At 47.3% G+C, this 22,970-nt stretch overlaps 1 protein-coding gene and 1 pseudogene across 4 annotated transcripts in view; one reads left to right on the top strand and one right to left on the bottom strand.

Annotated features, from left to right (window-relative positions):
- The window catches only part of prrc2b (proline-rich coiled-coil 2B), a 108,563-nt gene extending 99,034 nt beyond the window's left edge, over positions 1–9,529 (top strand). For 3 of the 4 annotated variants that reach the window (XM_072488797.1, XM_072488798.1, XM_072488796.1), the window contains exons 33-34: positions 2,858–3,076; positions 4,199–9,529. In XM_072488797.1, coding sequence (XP_072344898.1) covers positions 2,858–3,076; positions 4,199–4,396 — 417 coding nt within the window. In that variant the 3' untranslated portion in view covers positions 4,397–9,529. Of the gene's footprint in view, positions 1–2,857; positions 3,087–4,198 lie in introns of all 4 variants that reach the window. The other variant, XM_072488799.1, reaches the window with a different exon arrangement.
- Positions 9,530–21,646: 12,117 nt separating this feature from the next.
- Positions 21,647–22,410, bottom strand: LOC140398849 (nucleoredoxin-like protein 2 pseudogene; annotated as a pseudogene).
- Positions 22,411–22,970: the final 560 nt, after the last annotated feature.

Genomic DNA, 22,970 nt, shown 5'->3' with positions numbered 1-22,970 from the left:
ATGTAGATGCCAAGATCCTGGCCAAGGTAATGGCAATGAGAATAGAGGAATGTGTCCCGGGGGTGGTCCACGAGGACCAAACTGGGTTTGTGAAGGGGAGACAGCTGAACACGAATATACGGAGGCTGTTAGGGGTAATGATGATGCCCCCACCAGAGGGGGAAACGGAGATAGTAGTGGCGATGGATGCCGAGAAAGCATTTGATAGATTGGAGTGGGATTATTTGTAGGAGGTGTTGAGGAGATTTGGTTTTGGAGAGGGGTATGTTAGATGGGTGCAGCTGTTGTATAGGGCCCCGATGGCGAGCGTGGTCACGAATGGACGGGGATCTGCATATTTTCGGCTCCATAGAGGGACAAGGCAGGGATGCCCTCTGTCCCCATTATTGTTTGCACTGGCGATTGAGCCCCTGGCGATAGCGTTGAGGGGTTCCAAGAAGTGGAGGGGAGTACTTAGAGGAGGAGAAGAACACCGGGTATCTTTGTATGCGGACGATTTGTTACTATATGTGGCAGACCCGGCGGAGGGGATGCCAGAAATAATGCGGATACTTGGGGAGTTTGGGGATTTTTCAGGGTATAAATTAAACATGGGGAAAAGTGAGTTGTTTGTGGTGCATCCAGGGGAGCAGAGTAGAGAAATAGAGGACCTACCGTTGAGGAAGGTAACAAGGGACTTTTGTTACCTGGGGATCCAGATAGCCAAGAATTGGGGCACATTGCATAGGTTAAATTTAACGCGGTTGGTGGAACAAATGGAGGAGGATTTCAAGAGATGGGATATGGTATCCCTGTCACTGGCAGGGAGGGTGCAGGCGGTTAAGATGGTGGTCCTCCCGAGATTCCTCTTTGTGTTTCAGTGCCTCCCGGTGGTGATCACGAAGGCTTTTTTTAAAAGGATTGAAAAGAGCATCATGGGTTTTGTGTGGGCCGGGAAGACCCACACATGGGTGGGGGATGGTAAGGTGTCCGATATATATAGGGAAATGAGGGACGAAGGGGAGACTATGGTAGATGAACTAAAAGGGAAATGGGAAGAAGAGCTGGGGGAGGAGATCGAGGAGGGGCTGTGGGCAGATGCCCTAAGCAGGGTAAACTCGTCGTCCTCGTGTGCCAGGCTAAGCCTGATTCAGTTTCAGGTATTACACAGGGCGCATATGACTGGAGCACGGCTCAGTAAATGTTTTGGGGTGGAGGATAGGTGTGCGAGGTGCTCCAGAAGCCCAGCGAATCATACCCATATGTTTTGGTCATGCCCGGCACTACAGGGGTTTTGGATGGGGGTGGCAAAGGTGCTTTCAAAAGTAGTGGGGGTCCGGGTCGAACCAAGCTGGGGGTTGGCTATATTTGGGGTTGCACAAGAGCCGGGAGTGCAGGAGGCGAGAGAGGCCGATGTTTTGGCCTTTGCATCCCTAGTAGCCCGGCACAGGATGTTGCTAATGTGGAAAGAAGCCAAGCCCCCGGGGGTGGAGACCTGGATAAATGACATGGCAGGGTTTATAAAGCTAGAGCGGATTAAGTTCGTTCTAAGGGGGTCGGCTCAAGGGTTCACCAGGCGGTGGCAACCGTTCGTCGAATACCTCGCAGAAAGATAGATGGAATGGAAAAAAGAAGGCAGCAGCAGCAGCCCAGGATCGGGGGGGGGGGGGGGGGGGGGGGGGTGGGAGGAACCAGAAGGACTCTCAGGGTTGTTAATATATACTGTATAATATGTATAGGTCGTTGCGACAGATAATTATATATTGGACTGTTAAATTATATTTTTGGAGAGTGTTACTTGTGATAAGGCAGTTGCCAATTAGGGCTAGTTTTCATTTTTGTTATTTATTATTTATTCATTTTCTGTTTATAAAATAGGTCATTGTTATTTGTGTTGTTATAATATTGTGTAAAGGATGCACAATGTACTGTGTTGGTTGACCAAAAATTTTCAATAAAATATTTTTTTTTTTTAAAAAGAAGTGAGTAACATCGATAAAAGAGGAAAGCAGCTAGGAAACGATAGTTACAGCGTAATGAGATTAAATGTAAGAATTGAAAAGGAGAGGGAATGGTCAATGTTAAAAGTATCTAACTGTTTCCAACGGCAGAGGGGTCAGGGCAGCACGGTAGCACAGTGGGTAGCACTGGGTTGCCAGGGTCCCAGATTTGATTCCTGGCTTGGGTCACTGTCAGTGCGGAGTCTGCAAGTTCTCCCCGTGCCTGCGTGGGTTTCCTCTGGCTGCTCAAGTTTCCTCCCACAAATCCCGAAAGACGTGCTCGTTAGGTGAATTGGACATTCTGAATTCTCCCTCTGTGTACCCGAAGAGGCGACTAGGGGGTTTTCACAGTAACGTCATTGCAGTGTTAATGTAAGCCTACTTGGGACTGTAATAAAGATTATTATTATTATTATAAGTAGCCAGAGGGCACAGATTTAAGATGATGGCAAAAGAGCCGGAGGCAACATGGGGAGGTATATTTTTTACAGTAAATGTTTGTGATCTCAAACCCATTTCCTGGAAGGAAATGATGGAAGAAGATCAATAATCATAATACGTTATGGAAAAATGTGTAATTATTTGGGGAAAAATGTTTGATGGAGAAAGGATAGGTGTTGGGACTAACCCTTTTTTGTGACCCAGCAGAGAAAAGATGGCATGAATGCATCAGTCCAGTTGGATTGTTAATTTCCATCAGTAGAATTGTGATTTATATCAACCATACAGTTGACACTCGTTTGTGATCAGGCGCAATTAGATGTATTTTATGGAAATACAAAGGTGCGTCTTGTAAACTATTAATACCTAGCATCAACTATTAAAAAACATTTACTTTATTTTCTGTATCTCTTCCCCCCCCCCTTCATTTTACTCAGATGCCACCCCCACCCCAGGGCAACATGATCATGCATATGAGACCTCCCAATGTCGGAACCTATCCTACTCCAATTCAGCGTCCCGTAATGCAGATGAACAAAGGCCCCATTGTATCCCCCATCACAGTACGCCCACCACGAATGCACAGCTCTGGTCGAGAGAATTCTGCAACTACAATTCGAGCTTGCAACGCTGAAAGGGGAGAAGAGGACCTCAAGGTGAGCAAATGTAAATATAAATATTACAAAGACTCCAGAGCACTTGTTCTGTTTCCTACCCGGTTTCCCTAAAACAAGCTCTTTTGTCATGCTCCTGTTGACCACCGTCTTGCTCCGTCTCCAGCAGACAAATGTTTGTCTATCATAGCTGGTGCACTGAAATGTGTGATCTGACTGTTGCAGTATGTAGAATGAATGGGTGTGATAAATGGAGCATGACAAACAAATACTTCTCTGTGAAAATTGTCTCTTCCTGATATGGGAATGTTTAACCTAAACCTGGAGTCACTAAGCTTCCAGTGGAAATTGGAGTAAGGGGTGCAATTCATTGGAGTGGGGAGGGGGAAAAGATAGAGTATTCCCTTGAAGAAATTGAGACATATTTGCAGCTAACCAATTTTTAGGTACCCAATTCTTTTTTTCCAATTAAGGGGCAGTTTAGCATGGCCAATTCCCCTATCCTGCACATCTTTGGGTTATGAGGGTGAGACCCACGCAGACACGGCGAGACTCCACATGAACAGTGACCTGGGGCTGTGGTCAAACCCGGGTCCTCAGCGCCATCAGGGAGCAATGCTTACCAGATTAAAGTAAAATAATGTTCTCCCCAAATTGTTTTCACTTACAGACTGCAGTATAAAACTGTCCACATTCAGCTCTGGTAAGCTGAAGCTGAAGATCCTCTATTTGAACTATAATAAATAATAGACATCTTTTTTTCTTTTTTTTAAATAAATTTAGAGTACCCAATTATTTTTTTCCAATTATGGGGCAGTTTAGTGTGACCAATTCACCTAACCTGCACATCTTTGGGTTGTGGGGGTGAAATCCACGCAGACACTGGGTGAATGTGCAAACGCCACACAGACAATGACCCAGGTCCTCAGTGCCATAGGCAGCAGTGTGCCACCGTGCTGTCCTGTTTTGGACATTTTTATCTACTATGAAGCGAAAGGACCATTATGTAACTTAATTTTAAATTGTGTAAAATTGTCAAATTTCAGAGAATGTGATTCCAAAGAAAAAATGTCTAGTTCGAAGCCTAGTCTCTGTCAATCCTATTATGAGCTGAACACTCGTATGATGGGTAATACTAAAAGCCTCCTAAATTTATTTTCAAAGGCTAAACAGAGAGCAGAGGTGCTACAGTTGACCCAGAAGTTCTTTGAACAGCATCAGCAGGGGAAGCTTGCTAACCTTGGGCAGAAAATGGAACCAGGCACTGCTATTGCTGATCATGGAGAAGAAAGCTCCACCTTAAATGTACCGAATATTCAGGACCCAGCCAGTGAGGCTGTGACACAGGAGAGAGCTGTTTGAACTGGACCAGTTGAGCACCATGGCATTAAAGTGGAAGATGGGGGACGCATAAGGATCCCCTGCAGTTTAAAAAAAAAAAAAAAATGATATATATCTATATATAAAAATCAGAAAGGACTCGGGATTTCTAGAATGCTGACCTTCACTTTTTCTTTGTTAAATTGATGTTTCATATGCTGCTCAGTCTTGACAAAGCAGAGAGTAAAATGGATACCAGTGCAAGGTAATGTGAACTCTGGAGGTCTTTGTACTTCTCATTGGAGAATAACTCTTAATTCAATAGCCACAGTTGAATTCAGGATTTCCAACCCACTTGGGTAAGAGCGTGTCCTTTTGAAACGGTGCAGTCTCGCTGTATAGAACAGTTGTACGAGTTCTGATTTTTGGCATGTGTTTTCCTTCCTTATACAGTATGGTGCACCTGACATCACTGCATCAGAACATGGTGCTTCTAACTTCAAGTGACCGGTTACTTAATGAATGGGGGACAAAAATCAAAAAATATGATGGAATATGTAATATATTTCTATGGCATCCATGCAGGTAGACACAGCTGCACATTGTCAGTCGATGATCCATTTCTATTTGTTTTGGGCATGCTGTGCTGAAAGTGAAGATGTTCAGGATTAAGTACGTTTCAACTTGTGAAATTCATAATTACTGACAGGTGAAACTCCCTCGATAGCAGTTTTGGAAAGTGTCACAATTTGTACATGTTTAAGAGTGCAGCACACAGTATTAAACAGTATTAAATTACAGTCAACGCAGAATTTTAACTTTGCAAAATGGAAGTTTTAACAATAGATTATATCATTGCAGAATGTTTTGCTGTTTATTTACACATTATGTGACAAACGCGTATGGAATTAAGGTTACGCCATTGAGATGCCGCATCAACATAAAACATCAATAATACATATTTTATCTTGCACGCAAAGCAGCGATTTTTTTTTTTTAAATTCAAAACGTTGCTAGCCTGCAACTTTGGAAAATTGTTATTCTGTCCATAGTTTGTTGCCCATGTAGACTTTACTTCATGCAGTACACTTTGCCTGGAATAATTAAGAATGGATTATGGAGTAGAGGCTGCATTCCAGGATAGACAACTAAACCATTTTAAGTCGTAAGTGCAAAATACAAATGGTTCTAATCCAGCACAGGGGTTTCTGTGACTGCTACCCTTGAGAAGAGACACTTTGCAAAATGAGCATCCTTCCCTGGAGGAGCATGACACCAAATAAGGAAAAGATACTCATTTGTACCATGCTTTTCAGCCATGACCTGTATAGTGCATGTGGATAAATACAATAAATAAATGTGCATATGTAGTTCTGGGCACCTGCAATAAGTTAGCAACTTTAACATCAGTATTAATGGGCTACTGCAGATGTCCTTATTAAAGGTGAGCTATCCTTATCTTTGGTATTTAGATTTCTACACTCCACTGTACATATTTCTCTAGCACACGTGCAACATGAATTTTGTCCTCCATTTGTCAGCAATGGACTGAATCCCATGTCAAATGTGATTTGGAATCCAAGGATTTAAGTTCCACAATGGACGTTCTGCTAAATGACCTGTGTTGAAATTTGTCCTCTGTTGTGAAGACCGAATGTGGCGGGAAAGAATTAATTCAGCTTATTTGCAACCATCCGCTATGTTAGTACAAGCCAGTCTGCTTGATAGTGTTTGTTGCTGGAGTTAACACGGTGACTGTACGATAAGTATTGAAAGTGATTTGTGTGGCACATTCCAGTTGGCCCCCGCCTGCGCTGTAATTCTGTCCAGGGGCCATTTTGGCGACATTCTTGCTGCCAGTGAACTGATCTTGAGTACTGCTCTACGCTTCTCCTGTTAATGAACCCAGACCAGTGCTTCTGCTGAAAGGTTAGCTGTCAGAAGAAGGATCTCCAAGGTACCCTGATGCATACAACTAAATATGGCGCCACATTGAACTCTGCAACAGCCCTGCGGAAGTGTAGATGTACTCCAGACTGAACTGAGTCCCTCGTTTTCAAGTGTGACACAGACTAGGTCCAAGTTGTTAGGCTGGACATGGCGTAGATAGTAGGTACGACATAGATTGGCAGAACTGTTAATATTTTTACTGCATTGGGAGCTACCAATCTTTTATTTTCAATGTGATGAATTATAATTTTTATATATTTGATTGTAGTTATAAAGTTTGGGAAATAAAATCGAGGAACTTAATCAGGAGCATCACTAAAGTCATCCCCTGAGGTCTCAGCTGTCATTTTGCAGTTGCTCTTGATCTTAACTTGAGGACTAATGAAGAAAATCCATCTTAACGTTTTAATGATAGTATAGCCTTAGTGTCTCCTAACACTGTTGGATGCATCGGTAAGGAACCCTAACAGTGTAGATCAGTGTTTTACAAAGCTGCGGCACTGAGGGTCATTTAAGTACAGTCTGCAGATGATGGCTTTAGAGTTTTCTACTCGTACGTAATTAGATGGAGAATTGGGAAGAGTGTCAGATAGGAGACGGTGAATCATGTGGTTTGGAGCCTCCAAAGATAAATATGGAAACGTTTTAAAGTCTTTCTGTTCTTGAACCCAAGTGACAGGACTTCTGTTACAAGTATCATCATTTTGACATTCAGCTTGTCTTAGTTGGGAGAGAAGGAGTGGAATAGAGACCTTTGTGTCTTTCCCTTATTTCAGCAAAACTCAAATACAGTGTCAGTACGCACGCCTGTTTTAACTCTTAACCTGTCCCTGTGGATGTTAATTTTTGCATCTAAAATGGATTATCTTTTCCCAATGAGTTTATTTACCTCTATGATATGCTGAAATTAATTGTTGCAGGATTAATCAGTATCGGTAGCTTGAGGAGCCAGGATTTTACAGTAGCTTCATCAGAACTATGACTCCGTATTTGCTTTGAAATTGATTATGCAAGCAACAGCAAAAATGAATAAGTCACTTAACATTTGGAATTGGGGGCAGAGAACCCTGAGCTGTTAATACTGCATTTCTTGTCAAATGCTACGCGGTAGGTCACTCATTTGTTAATCAGCATGTTGATTCTCCCTAAAGGAGTCTCTATTTTAATAGAGACACAAGACCATGGCCTGAGAAATGGGACTGTCTTCATTTTTTTTTTGTAGCTTCAGAAAGCAGCAATGCATCATGGTGCGCTTCATCTGTGCAGCTTAACTGGAAGCACGGTGGAAAGTGTGCCATCTGTGATCTGGCAAAACTTTTTTCAGGATTTGCAAATTTTCATGGGGGGAATGGGGGACGTTAAGTGGTCTGAAATTGTAACGCTCTGATGACTCTGGTAAAGCTCTATGCTCAACTGGCACAAGATGCACTTGTAATCCAAGTGAAAATTGGTTTGGTTTTTTTCTTTTCTGTTCCCCTCCTCGCACAGAATTGGAGCGATGAGTAGGCTGAGGTGCATTCCCAAGGTGTTAAGTGGCAGGCAGCTCTGGAACTTGGATCCTTGACCATCCGGTTGCTTGTCTGCTTTATTTGTTGTGTGCCGTTGGCATTTTAATCCATTTATTTTAGTTAGTAGTTTTCCACAAGCTGTTGTACAGTACTATGAAGAGATCTGTGATACCGTGCTTGAGACTCAGTCTCTGCTCCTACCACTGAAACCCTGATCACCGCCATGTGTGATAGTGTTGAAACCATGCCAGCGAGTGGGCAAGTCTCTGTCCCAGCCCACAATATAGCTGCCAGCCTTGTGCTTCTCTCTGGCGTAATCAGACAGGGAGCCTGTGGCTTGCTCCTCATATTCTCGTTTAAGCCGAAATAATTCACCTTGGATTCAACATGGCAGGTAGATTAAATAAAAAGAAAACCGATTTGTTTTGCGTTTAAGAATTTCTCTTTAAAAGGCAAGGTTTTGCTATAAAATAGATATCCCCGTAATGCATTGCTCCGAGCGCTCGTGTAGTCAGTGAAACTGTCCCACTGATGAGTTCTTCCTCCGAATCAATGGTCTCTTCTGAACACTACATTATTTAATATGTACTGATGTGCAGAAATATGCCAGCAAAAGGGCATGTTTCACAGTGATCAACTATTTATATATTGTCTGACAACTCTGTGTAATGGTGGGGCCAAAAGACACGTGCACGTTTTCAGAAATCTGTTGGCTTGTATCTCCCTTAACTAATCCGTTACAAAGTGTTTGATTGGGTTCCTTGCTCCCAAGCATGTGACTTAAAAATTGTACAGCATATTCTGTAGTTATTGACGTGTTTTAATTGTTTTTATTTTATAATGTACAGTGAGTGGCTCAATTAACGAGAGTTATTTGCAGGCAGAGATGGTAGTTTCCAATTTGAGATGTTATCAGAGTCCAGTTTCCGAGATTCAAGGAAGATATTCCCTCAAGTAGCCTGCATTTTACTGTTAAATCCTTTGCAATGCACACATTCAGCATGATTTTAATTGATGTAGGTTCACTTTCAACATTGTCTTTAACTGGTATGCCCCTATTGTGGTGCTAAATGAACATCTTCCCTTTGTCAGTTGAATGAGATTTTATTTCATTTTCCAAGAAATTTGTTCGGCCTGAGATGAAGAAGTGTATCATAGTTGATGCTTTTTATGTTTATTACGAGATTAATCAAATTCATATCAAACTTGTTATGCGATGGGGGGAGGGGCAGAGACACTTTTACGTCCTCTGCTCTCCTGGTGTGTTTTTGAGTATATATCTTGCGAATGTTCTGATTCCCCGCCCTATATCCTTTTATATAATTTTTTTAATAAAGTTTGACTTCTATTCCAATAAGTGTTAGAAGCTCTGAAAGAGTTACTTTATAGACATTTACCATGATCAATTTTTGTTTGTTTATAACCAGAAACGTGCATATTAGTCTTTTGGCCTTATCTTTCCTGTTTTTTTTTCGTGTAGATTTGATATTTGAAAGGACAGACAGTGGATATGTTGTGTACACTGAGGAGTTATTTATTAATGAGGCTTGAACTGGTTGGGTGTGCTGGCCTCTGGTTTACAGTTCAGTACCTATTGTTTATCCTTTCAAATATGTGATTTGTAATAGCTCTTTCCATATGAAAGGATCTGGTTTATTTAAATAAAGCAGCTGATGCTTTTTTCACATGACCAAATAAAGTGTTATCTTTTTTCCTTCCAGTGTGTTTGATTGAAATGATAGCAACCGTCACAAATATCAGGCGCAGTCTTTCTAATGTCGGAAAGGTGGTTTGTATTGAATGAGTGCATTCACGTTGTTAGTGTCACTAACTTGGTCAATTGTCCCACAGCATTTCACAGGCAGGAAGGAGTTGGGGGAGGAGGTCAAGACGAGCTCTATATGAGGGAAGATTTGAAGCAAAACGGGTTTAGGGACAGAAATTTACGGAGCAGGGCCTTCGTGGCTCTGCATTGTCTTTTGGGACAGGGGAGGAGGTTTGGACAATTTCTGAAGTAGAACGTGGAAGCTGAGATGTAGGGCTTTTGATAGGGAATGGTTACAGCCCAGAAATAAACCATTTGGCCCTTTGTGTCCATTCTGCCAGAGTGTCTCCGTCCCCTCCCGCTGTTTTCCTGCAGCTGGGCAAATGTTCTTTCTTTGGGCATCCATCCAATTACAGTTCGAAAGTCACAATTGAATTGGCATCCGCCACACACTGGAGCAGTGGATTCCAGATCTGAACACTTGGTGCGTAAAAACATTTCCCCTCACGTCACTTGTTCTTGCCAATGGAAAGGTTTTCTTTCTGTTTACTCTTGTCTAGATCCCTCATAATTTTGAACACTTCTTTTTTTTTTTTAAATAATTTTTATTTGGATTTTCACAAAATATCAACAACAGAATGAAAAAGAAACCCAATAGAATGAAATACAGAACAAAGTAAAACAACCCCCGTGCCCCCCCCCCCTTCTCCCCATACATAAATAATAAATTAACACCCCGAGTTAACACAAAGAAAACATAGCAAATATATGCACCCCCTCAGATCCCCCAGAGTAAATAAACAAAAATAAAATAGACCCCCCCGCCCTCCCCGGGTTGCTGCTGCTGCTGACCATTGTCTACCGCTCTGCCAGGAAGTCAAAGAACGGTTGCCACCGCCTAAAGCACCCTTGTACCGATCCCCTTAAGGTGAATTTCACCCTCCAATTTAATAAACCCCGCCATATCGTTCATCCAGCATTCCACGCTTGGGGGCCTCGCATCCCTCCACTGAAGAAGAATCCTTCGCCAGGCTACCAGGGACGCAAAGGCCTTTCGCCTCCTGCACTCCCGGCTCCCCTGCAACCCCAAATATTGCGAGCCCCCAGCCTGGCTTGACCCTGGATCCTACCACCCCCAACACCGTCCTCGCCACGCCCTTCCAAAATTCCTCAAGCGCTGGGCATGCCCAGAACGCATGGGTGTGATTTGCTGGGCTCCCTGAGCACCTATCACACCTGTCCTCTCCCCCAAAAAACTGGCTCATCCTTGTCCCGGTCATGTGTGCCCTGTGCAGCACCTTAAACTATGAGGCTGAGCCTCGCGCACGAAGAAGAGTTCACCCTCCCTAGGGCATCTGCCCACGTCCCCTCTTCGATCTCCTCTCCCAACTCCTCCCACTTAACCTTTCAACTCCACCACCAAGGCCTCCTGCATCACCTGGTAAGTTTCCGAGATCTTCCCCACTCTCCCCTGAGAGCACCTGTCCTGTACTGTGCGTGGCAGCAGCCGCGGAAATTCCACCACTTGCCGCCTGGCAAACGCCGTTACCTGTAAATATCTGAAGGGGGAGCCCATACGTCTCCTCCAGTTCACCTAGGCTCGTGAACTTCCCGTCCGCAAACAGGTCCCCCAACCTTCTTATCCCTGCCCTGTGCCACCCCGAAAACCCTCCCATCTATTCTCCCTGGGACAAACCGGTGGTTCCCCCGTATTGGGGTCCACACCGAGGCCCCAACTTCCACCCTGTGCCGCCTCCACTGCCCCCAGATTTTGAGGGTAGCCGCCACTACCGGGCTCGTGGTATACCTCATTGGAGGGAGCGGCAGCGGCGCTGTTGCCAGCACCTCCAGACTCGTACCCTCACAAGGCGCCGTCTCCAGCCTCTTCCATGCAGCCCCCTCCATCACCCACTTGTGCACCATTGGCGGCACAGTAGTACCCACAGAGGTTGGGCAGTGCCAGGCCCCCCCCCCCCCCCCCATCCCTACTCTGCTCCAGGAACACACTTGGAGTCCCTCACGCACACACAAAAACCCCGCTATGCTCCTGTTGACCCGTCTAAAGAAGGCCTTCGGGATAAGAATGGGGAGCCACAGGAACAAAAACCTTGGAAGCACCGTCATCTTAACTGACTGCACCCTACCCGCCAGGGACAGCGGCAATGCGTCCCACCTCTTGAACTCCTCCATTTGCTCCACCAGCCTCGTGAAATTAAGTCTATGCAGGGCCCCCAAGCTCCTGGCCACCTGGACCCCCAAGTACCTGAAGCTCCTCTCCACCCTTTTTAATGGGAGCTCACCAAACCCCCTCTCCTGGGTGAACCACGAACAACTCGCTCTTCCCCATGTTGAGCTTGTACCCTGAGAAATCCCTGAGGATCCTCATTACCTCCGGCATTCCCCCCCCCCCCCCCCAACCGGGTCCGCCACATATAGCAGCAAATTGTCCACATAGAGCGACACCCTATGCTCCCTGCCCCGCACCAGCCCCCTCCAGTTCCTTGACTCCCTCAGTGCCATAGCCAGGGGTTCAGTCGCCAGTGCGAAAAGCACTGGGGACAGGGGACACCCCTGCCTCGTCCCTCGATGCAACCAAAAGTACTCAGACCCCCTCTTGTTCGTGGCCACACTCGCCATCAGGAGCTCGTACAACAACCTAACCCACCTGACGAACCCCTCCCCAAACCAGAACCGCTTCAGCACCTCCCACAAGTACCCCCACTCTACCCTATCGAAGGCCTTCTCAGCGTCCATCGCCACCACTACCTCCGCCTCCCCCTCCCTCGCCGGCATCAAAATAACGTTCAGGAGCCTCCGCACATTCGCGTTCAACTGCCTCTCCTTCACGAATCCCGTCTGGTCTTCGTGGATCACCTCCGGCACACAATCCTCCATTCTCGTGGCTAAGACCTTCGCCAGCACCTTGGCATCTACATTTAACAACGAAATCGGCCTGTAAGACTCACACTGCAGGGGATCCTTGTCCCGCTTCGGGATCAAGATCAGTGCCCGGGACATCGTCGGGGGCAAAGCCCCCCCCTCCCTTGCCTCATTGAAGGTCCTAACTAGCAACAGGTCCACATATTTCTTGTAGAATTCGACCGGGAAACCGTACGGCTCCGGTGCCTTCCCCGCCTGCATGCTCCCTATCCCTTTGGTCAGCTCCTCCAGCCCAATCCTGCTACTAGTCCCTCCTCCACCTTCGGAAATCTCACTTGGTCCAGAAAGCGGCCCATCCCTCCCCTCCCGTGGGGGCTCGGACCGATACAATTCCTCATAAAAGTCCCTGAAGACCCCATTGATGTCAACCCCACTCCGTACCACACTCCCTCCACAATCCTTAATTCCCCCGATCTCCCTAGCTGCATCCCCCTTCCGAAGCTGATGCGCCAGCATCCGACTTGCCTTTTCCCCATACTCATAAATCGCCCCCTGGGCTTTCCTCCACTGCACCTCCACCTTCCTTGTGGTCAACAGGTCGAATTCGGCCTGGAGGCTATGCCTGTTCCTCAACAGTCCCTCCTCCGGCACATCCGCATATCTCCTGTCTACCCTCACCATCTCCCCCACCAGCCTTTCCCTCTCCCTCTGCTCTCTCCTCTCCTTGTGGGCCCTAATGGAGATCAGCTCTTCCCTAACCACCGCCTTCAGCGCCTCCCATACCATCCCCACTCGTACCTCCCCGTTATCGTTGGCCTCCAGATATCTCTCTATGCTTCCTGGGACCCGCTCACTCACCACCTCGTCCACCAACAGCCCCAGCTCTAAGTGCCACAATGGGCGCTGGTCCCTCTCCTCCCCCAGCTCTAGGTCTACCCAATGCGGGGTGTGATCTGAAATGGCTATTGCCGAGTACTCTGTATCCTCTACTTTCGCTATCAGCGCCCATAACAAAGAAGTCGATCCGGGAATAAGCCTTATGAACATGCGAGAAGAATGAAAATTCCCTAGCCCCCGGCCTTGCAAATCTCCAAGAGTCCATGCCTCCCATCTGGTCCATAAACCCCCTCAGCACCTTAGCCGCCGCCGGCTTCCTACCCGTCCTAGACCTGGAGCGATCCAGTGCCGGATCCAACACCGTGTTAAAGTCCGTCTCCCCCCCCCCCCCCCCATTATCAGGCCCCCCACTTCCAAGTCCGGTATCCGACCCAACATGCGCCGCATAAAACCCGCATCGTGCCAGTTCGGGGCATACACATTTACCAGCACCACCCTCTCCCCTTGCAGCTTACCACTTACCATTACGTACCTGCCGCCATTGTCACAATGCCCGACGCCTCGAACCACACCCTCTTTCCCACCAAGATCGTCACCCCCCAATTTTTGGCATCCAACCCTGAGTGAAATACCTGACCTACCCACCCTTTCCTCAATCTTACCTGGTCTGCCACCTTCAGGTGTGTCTCCTGGAGCATGACCACATCCACCTTCAGCCCCCTCAGGTGCGCGAACACCCGGGCCCGCTTGACCGGCCCGTTCAGTCCCCTTACATTCCAGGTTATCGGGGCTACCCGCCCCCCTCCCCTGCCGACAAGCCATAACCCCTCCTTGGACAGCCACGTGCCCGCACCCCACGCCCGGCCCGTTCCCCACGGCGGCAGATCCCCGTCCCAACCCCCTCTACTTGCTCCAGCTCCGCCTTGACCATAGCAGCAGCAACCCGGTTTCTCCCCCCCCCAGCTAGGATCCCTCCTAGCTGCTTTACTCCCCCCATTGCACTCCCGCAAGTCAGCTGACCCCGGCTACTCCCGCCTCTCCTTCGACTCCTCCCATTGTGGGACATATCCTCCTCCTCCATTACCCATCCACAGGCTCTCTGCCTCCCCCTTCCATCCCAAGCGTGGGAAACAACCCTCGCTTCCCCGCCCCTCCAGCCTTCAGCGCGGGAAAAAGCCCGCACTTTCCACCTGCCCGGCCCCGCCACCTCTGACGCCGCTCCTTTTACAGGCCCAGTCCCCTCACCCCCGACTCGGGCCTCCCCCTCCCCCACGGGGCCCCATCCCCCCTACCGGCCATCCACCCCTACTCCATTTACTTACCCCCCTCCAAGAGCCCACCCGACAGACCCAACCAAAACAGTGCCCTAACCACCCTCATCGAACCAAACAGAAATTAGAGCAAAGAACCCCCCCTCAAAGTGTAACACCCCAACAGCAATCTCCGACCACCCATCCCGACCCTTAGTTTGTGTCCAGCTTCTCGGCCTGAACAAAGGCCCACGCCTCCTCCGGAGACTCAAAATAATGGTGCCGGTCCTTGTAGGTGATCCACAGTCGAGCCTGCTGCAACATGCCAAACCTCACCCCCTTTCTGTGCAGCGCCGCCTTCGCCCGGTTGTACCCGGCCCTCCTCTTCGCCACCTCCACACTCTAGTCCTGGTAGATTCGAACCTCCGCGTTCTCCCACCTGCTGCTCCTCTCTTTCTTGGCCCACCTGAGCACGCACACCCGTTCAGCGAACAGATGAAACCGCACCAGCCCCGCCCGCAGCAGCTCGTTAGCCTTGGGCCTCCTCGCCAGCACTCTATGGGCCCCTCCCAGCTCCAGGGGCCCCTGGAAGGACCCCGCTCCCATCAGCGAGTTTAACATGGTGACCACATAGGCCCCCATGTCCAGCCCCTCCGGGAGGCCCAGGATCCGCAAATTCTTCCAGCTCGACCGATTCTCCATCTCCTCGAACCATCCCTGCCATTTCTTGTGGAGCGCCTCGTGCGCCTCCACCTTTACCGCAAAGCCTAAGATCTCGTCCTCGTTGTCGGAGACCTTTTGTCGGGCCTCGCGGATCGCCACCCCCTGGGCCGTCTGTGTCTCCAGCAGCTTATCTATCGAAGCCTTCATCGGCTCCAGCAGGTCCACTTTAATCTCCCTGAAGCAGCGCTGGATAACCTCCTGCTGCTCCTGCGCCCACTGCATCCACGCTGCCTGGTCCCCGCCCGCTGCCATTTTGCTCTTCTTCCCTCGCACTTTCTTTGGGTTCACCACCACTTTTTTAGTCGCCTCGCTCCTGGTCCAAGCCATACACTGTCGGGCAACTATTGCAATCTCTTTCCCACACCGGGAAACATCGAAGAAATGCCGTTGGGGGCCCTGAAAAAATCCCAAAAGTCCGTTTTTAGCGGGAGCTGCCGAATGTGCAACTTAGCTCCGCATAGCCGCAACCAGAAGTCGATTTTGAACACTTCTATTAAACCTCTCAACACACATTTCCCCCTGCAACCCCAGGATATTTGCTGCCCTGGGCAAACCTTCAGCCTTACACCGCCACTCTTCCCCTACAATATTGTGGGGGACATTGGCGGACGTGATGTCTTGGAAAGCCAGCGGTAAGGCAGGAGAGGGTTCTAAAGGGCTGAGGGAGCAGTTAAGCATGGGGACTAACTGCCTCCCTCCACATTGGGAACTCAAAACTCCCTACTGTGTGAACACACCCGAGCATCATGCAGGCTGTTGGTTACAGGCATTACTAGAAATAATGTTACAACAGTTGGAGTAAACATTAAAGATGAATCTGACCCAATCAGAAGTGAACTCGCGCTGATCACAGTCAAACTAATGCTCTTTTTCCATCTTTTACAAAAAACTTTAGGGTACCCAATTATTTTTTTTCCAATTAAGGGGCAATTTAGTGTGGCTAATCCACCGACCCTGCACATCTTTGGGTTGTGGGGGTGAAACCCACGTTGTCACGAGGAGAATGTGCAAACTCCACACGGACAGTGACCCGGGGCCGGGATCGAACCTGGGATCTCGGTCTGTGAGGCAGCAGTGCTAACCACTGCGCCACTGTACTGCCTATCGCAGTCAAACTGATGCTTGCTGACGGCCCAATTTCTCAAAGAAATTGATGTGATGTAACTGCATGACGATGCCTCATGATGGGAGATGGAGTTTCTTTACCCTTGTTGCTGATGATGAATTATTTTACTTTATAAAAAAAAAAATTTTGGAGTACCGAATTATTTTTTTCTCCAATTCAGGGGCAATTTAGCGTGGCCAATTCACCTAGCCTGCACATCTTTTGGGTTGTGGGGGTGAGACACACGCAGACACAGAGAGAGTGCGCAAACTCCACACGGACAGTGACCCAGGGCTAGGATTTGAACCCGGGTCCTCAGCTGATGACGAATTATGGAACTGAGTTGTTTAAAATGCTGTGTTATCGTTCTGATTTATATTAAAAAGCCAACAGTGTTTTGCTGCCCCCCCATTCCTGCCCTAGGTAAGTGCCTCGTTTGTCTCGTGGTAGCAGTGTCCCTGATATCCACCTTTCACTTTTCGTGGAGCAGCACCAACTTCTCCAATCTATCCACACAACTGAAGTCCCTCATTCCTGGAACTATTGTCACAAGTTTCTTCTGCACCCACTCTAATGCCTTCACATCGTTCGTGAAGCGTGATGCTCAACTTTGTATTGTTCAATAATAAATCATTACACTCTTATTCAGCTGTATTCAAAGTTTCCTTTTCACATCGGTGGCTATGTTTCATTTGCTGTAAAATGCTTTGGAATGTCCTGAGGTACATAAGTGCAAGTCTCTCTCTTCCTCAATAGATAAATTCTACCTCTCTCTCTCTCTGGTACATATATTTGTGAACATTGGGCCACTGGAAGAGGATTTTTCTGGAAGCTAATTTCAGGATGCTAAGTAGAATAATTTACTTTGAAGCAGGATTATTATTTTGATCAGCTAGCTCTGGCTGTCAAGTATTTTGATACTTAGACACAGAACTTACAGTGCAGAAGGAGGCCATTCGGCCCATCGAGTCTGCACCGGCCCTTGGAAAGAGCATCCCACTTAAGCCCGCACCTCTGCCCGCCCATACCCGTAACCCAGCAACCCCACCCAACCTCTTTGGACACTAAGGGCAATTTAGCATGGCCAATCCGCCTAACCTGCACGTCTTTGGTCTTAAGAGTTTTAAAATTAAGTCTGTTTAGTTGTTTGCTAGATTAAAAGGATTTATGTCTTTTATATCACTGCCTTCATTCCTTGAGCTGTATAGACTTTCCAGACGAAATTTTCCCCTCATCTGTCTGGTGTTTCTTGGGGGCACAAGAAACTGTGTAGTCTACACAACCCCCGGTCTGTGGGACACGACCCAGCCACCGAAAGCCCTGCATCCAGCCCGTGGACTCTCACTTCAAATTACGGATAATTTGAATAAAAGATCTGCAAGAATCTGCTTGTATAATCATAGAAAATCATAGAATTTACAGTGCAGAAGGAGGCCATTCGGCCCATCGAATATGCACCGGCTCTTGGAAAGAGCACCCTACCCAAGGTCAACACCTCCCCCCTATCCCCATAACCCAGTAACCCCACCCAACACCAAGGGCAATTTATCACGGCCAATCCACCTAACCTGCACATCTTTGGACTGTGGGAGGAAACCGGAGTACCCGGAGGAAACCCACGCAGACACGGGGAGGATGTGCAGACTCCGCACAGACAGTGACCCAAGCCGGGAATCGAACCTGGGACCCTGGAGCTGTGAAGCAATTGTGCTATCCACAATGCTACCGTGCTGCCCTAATCTGAGACTGACTCTCTCATAGGGCAGCACGGTAGCACTGTGGCTAGCACAATTGCTTCACAGCTCCAGGGTCCCAGGTACGATTCCTGGCTTGGGTCACTGTCTGTGTGGAGTCTGCACGTTCTCCCTGTGTGTGCGTGGGTTTCCTCCGGGTGCTCCGGTTTCCTCCCACAGTTCAAAGATGTGCGGGTTAGGTGTATTGGCCATGATAAATTGTCCTTAGTGTCCAAAATTGCCCTTAGTGCTGGGTGAGGTTACTGGGTAATGAGGATAGGGTGGAGGTGAGGGCTTGGGTAGGGTGCTCTTTCCAAGAGCCGGTGCAGACTCGATGGGCCGATTGGCCTCCTTCTGCACTGTAAATTCTATGATCTATGATCTCTCCCGTGCTTGCAGCTGATACAGCCAGCCTATCAGCAAGTTTGAGAGAATCAGTCTCTGGACAAAGTGAGTATTGTGATTGGCTGCTCCTTTGTTTTTAAAGCACGTGCTCTCTCGTTCTTCAGCGCAAGTGCCAGCATCTGAAGGAGCAGAGGGCCAAGGTGGTGGGACAAACCGAGCAGGCAGGCCATGAGGAGAAATGGGCGGGGGAGGAAATCAAACAAGGACTTGGGAGAGGAGCTGTAGGCTTGGTTGCAAGCAGGAAGCAACAAGTGTCCATTCATTGGGAAGAAGGTCGAGAAGATCGACCAAGCGGCTGGAGGTCGGGTAGGCCTTTGAACGGCTGGAGGTTGAGTAGGTCTGGAAAACCTGCCAAATGTGAAGAGGGACTGGCTGTCAGCACCTGATCAATTCCGCCTGGAGTAGATTCCAAACCTGGGATGTGTGCGTACGCATGTGCGAGAGTGGGAACCCCAAGACTAGTGAGTCGGAAACTCAAAACTAGTCCTTCCTCGTCCTTCCCCAAAACCTATTCACCAAACAGATCGGCGAGGAGGAAAACTTGGGCTGAAATACGCTGCTTCTGATGGATATGAATTCTACCGAGGTCAGCAAGGAATGTGCGCCACAGAGGCGAATATGGCAGTGTTTAGTCATACAGCATAGAAACAGGCCCTTCGGCCCAGCATATCTATGCCAACCATCAAATACCAATCTACTAACCCCATTCATCAGCACTTGGTCCATAGTCTACTGTGCCTTGGCGATTTAAGTGCTCGTCCAGATGCTTCTTAAATGTTGCCAGAGTACCTGTCTCCACCACCCTCTCCGGCAGCCCGTTCCATATTTCCACCACCGTCTGGTTGAAAAAATGTTTCCTCCGGTCCCCTCTAAACCACTTTCGCGTCACGCTAAACCTACGCCCACTGGTCTTAGACACTTCTTCCATGGGGAAAAGATTCTTATGATCTACTCTATGCCTCCCTCAATTTTGTACACCTCTTCTTAGACATCTGCCCTCAGCCTTCTCTCTCCAGGAAAAACAAACCCAGCTTATCCAGTCTCTCCTCATAACAAACTTTTCATCCCAGGCAATGTCCTGGTGAATTTGCACCTCAACACCTGAGCGAAGGCCTGCTGCACCTGGTGACCCTGGGGCCTAGTCTGTCACTAGCTCTACTTCTTTAAGAGAAAAGGCAAAATACAAGTTTTATTGGTAAAATGTGCTGCCTGACGCATTTTAATGGACATTTTTATAAAGTAGTCTTTTTAATTTGTTGCTTTGACATTGATATTTTTAAAATTCATGCTTCGTGTTGTATGAAACGTTATTCGACCGAAATTTGATCATTGGGCCCTTGAGTGAGGAAAAAAATTGAAAAAAGGCTCTCTGATGTACCCTCAATAATGATGCTTAGAGATTAAACTGTAAAGAAGGCTTTATTAGGCTAATAACTATGCTACAGATTTGGACGAGAGCTGACTGCTATACAGACCATGAGGCAGGCCTTTATGTATGGCTCCCAGATGGGCGGAGCCAGAGGCGGAGTCCCCAGGGTTCCAAGCCTGGTCTTAAAGGGGACATCACCTTACATGATGATAAGGCAGTAACCGTTCATCACATTCTCCATCCGAAAAGGTTGGACAGACCTGACCCACACTCTCTGTTCCTTTGGTGTTTTTGTTTGTCTGGTTGCATCGATTTGGTATCTCTCTCATCTCCATCAACAGGATGAAGGTGTTAACACATGTCATCAACGAGCTACCTCCGACCAAAGATCATTTTTGAGATTGCTTTTCCCTCTTGTATCCTATGCAGGAGAGGGGATGGGTATTTAAATCTTAGATTTATCTGGGGGTGAATTACTTTCAACAATTGGGGTATGGCCATATTGAAGATTAGTGGGTAATCTTAAGAGGGGATTGGCATTGCATATTGTGGCAACTTTGCTGTGAAATTCTTCTGTGTCACAGACATCCTTCTTGTAATGAGCTGTGCAAGAGGAATTGATACATTGACTAGAGATTTTGTCACTGGAGTTAAATATGACAGGACAATGAGGGGAGCTTTCATGACATTCTTGTGAATATAGAATTAGGTGACTCCGTGCAGAGCTTTGTTATTTTCCTGTGTCAGGATCGGCCATGATCTCATTAAATGGCGGAGCAGGCTCGAGGGGCCAGATGGCCTACTCCTGTTTCCTAGTTCTTATGTAGGTGTGTAGGCTGTCACTTGTCTGCACCGACCGTCTACTGCCAGTCACGCACCTTCCAAAAACCCCTCCCACACTTTGGTAACTTTGGGTCTAATTTTTCTTGACCTTGTTAAGCCACCAACATGTGGCCAGTGAATGCAGTCTACAATGGGTTGCCTATCCCAAAACGCCATTTAAAAAAAAAAAAAGTTTCAGCGTGGACTGATAAAGAACTCAGCATTTAGTCTGCACTGTGCAAGATCACATCTGTCCCCTCCACCTCTAATTCTGCCACATGGAGGCAAATGCAAGCTGTGAGCAGAGGCAAATCAGGAATTAAATAATTGTAGTGTAAAATTCTACTTCATACTACGGAATTCAATCATGAAAAAGACTTGGCATTGCACGCTGACAAGCATTTATTTAAAAACTTAGATAAGTTCTGAACCAAATCGAGGGCTAAGATAACAGACGCTTAGAATCAAAAGACAGATTCCAAAATGGAGATGAAACCATAATGCTGAAAAGGCCTCGAATCAAACTCTCAAATGATGACTTTTGTGGCGAATTCCTTGATTCCCATGAATCCTTTGGCAGGATTGACACCATCCTCCATCAACACCCCTCCAAAGTTGTCCAGTTGGACTTTGGTCCCACTTACCTAGCCAGTGAATTTCCTGCAATGGCATCTCATTCCACCCCAAGTTGTAACCTCTGGAATATCCCAAGGGACCCTCTCATGCTCGTCCTTATCCACATATTGCTTCTTTTCAATTTCATGATGCACCAGAGAAAGCATCCTTTCTGGCTGCATCACAGCCTGGTATAGCAACTGCTCGGCCCAAGACTGCAAGAAGCTTCCGAGAGTCGTGAACACAGCCCAGTCCGTCACACAAACCTGCCTCCCATCCATTGACTCTGTCTACGCCTTCCATTGCCTGGGGAAAGTGGGCAGCATAATCTTTTTTTATTTTTAGGATTAACATGTCTTTAATAAAAACTATTTTAGCATATTTATGTAGTAGAAATATTTGCTAGTTTCTGTTTAAATTTTAGAAGAAACATATCAAAATACCACAAATTGTTTGCTTATAATTGCATAGTTTGCTATGGTTGGTTATAGGGCTTTATTTAAAATGAGAATGTGCATGGAAAGCTAGAAATTCCTTTTTGTTGCAGACCTATGCTTCAGCTGTAAAATTTACATTCAAATGACACTGGTATTTCCTACAGTATATTTCATGCCAGCTCTCAATCAACTGTAAAGTTCTGGAAAATTTCTGCCACCTCGATCCAGTTCCTGAAGCACGCCATGCCGTGATCTCGTATCTGCTTGCGACCTTTGTCAGGGATGACATCCTCCTTCTGTTTTACAATCACCAGTTTTGGAATTGCTGAAATGCAGTACTTCTTCTTCAACTCCGGTTTGTATACATCTTGCCAGGGTAGTGCCAGCCAGTCTCCATGCATCGATCCCATGTAGTCCATCATATCATCTTCGCTCTTACCTGAAGACACGAAGACGATCTCGAACTGGGCCGCCGGCTTGCTCTCTTGCACCAGCTCGGTGTAGAATTCGCACAGGAGCGGCGTGAAATCCCGACACGGAGGACACCAGCCCCCCCGAAAAATAGATACCCACAACTTTATTCTTCAAGGCCTCCTCCGAGCCCACCTCCTCGCCGTCTTTATTCAGCAGTGTGTGACCTGCGAGCACCTCCACCATCCCGACACACCGACAGTGACCCAAGTCTTGCCGACCGCTACACAAGCCACCAAGTGGGCAGCATAATCAAAGACCCCTCCCACCCGGCTTACTCACTCTTCCAACTTCTTCCGTCGGGCAGGAGATACAGAAGTCTGAGAACACGCACGAACAGACTTAAAAACAGCTTCTTCCCCGCTGTTACCAGACTCCTAAACGACCCTTTTATGGACTGACCAGATTAATACTACACTCCTGTACGCTTCACCTGATGCCGGTGTCTATGTATTTACATTGTGTCCCTTGTGTTGAGCCTCCCCGAACAGGCGCCGGAATGTGGCGACTAGGGGCTTTTCACAGTAACTTCATCGAAGCCTACTTGTGACAATAAGCGATTTTCATTTCATTTATGTATTTTGTTTTATTTCCTTTTCATGTACTAAATGGTCTGTTTGAGATGCTCGCAGAAAAATACTTTTCACTGTACCTCCGTACACGTGACAATAAAGAAATCCATCCATCCAAAGACGTACATCCTGCTTTCACATTTATACTGATAACCAACTCTGCCTTTCATTCAT

The sequence above is a fragment of the Scyliorhinus torazame genome, chromosome 22, assembly GCF_047496885.1.
Source record: "Scyliorhinus torazame isolate Kashiwa2021f chromosome 22, sScyTor2.1, whole genome shotgun sequence".
Lineage (NCBI taxonomy): Eukaryota > Metazoa > Chordata > Chondrichthyes > Carcharhiniformes > Scyliorhinidae > Scyliorhinus > Scyliorhinus torazame.
This window is presented reverse-complemented; position numbering and strand designations above follow the sequence as displayed.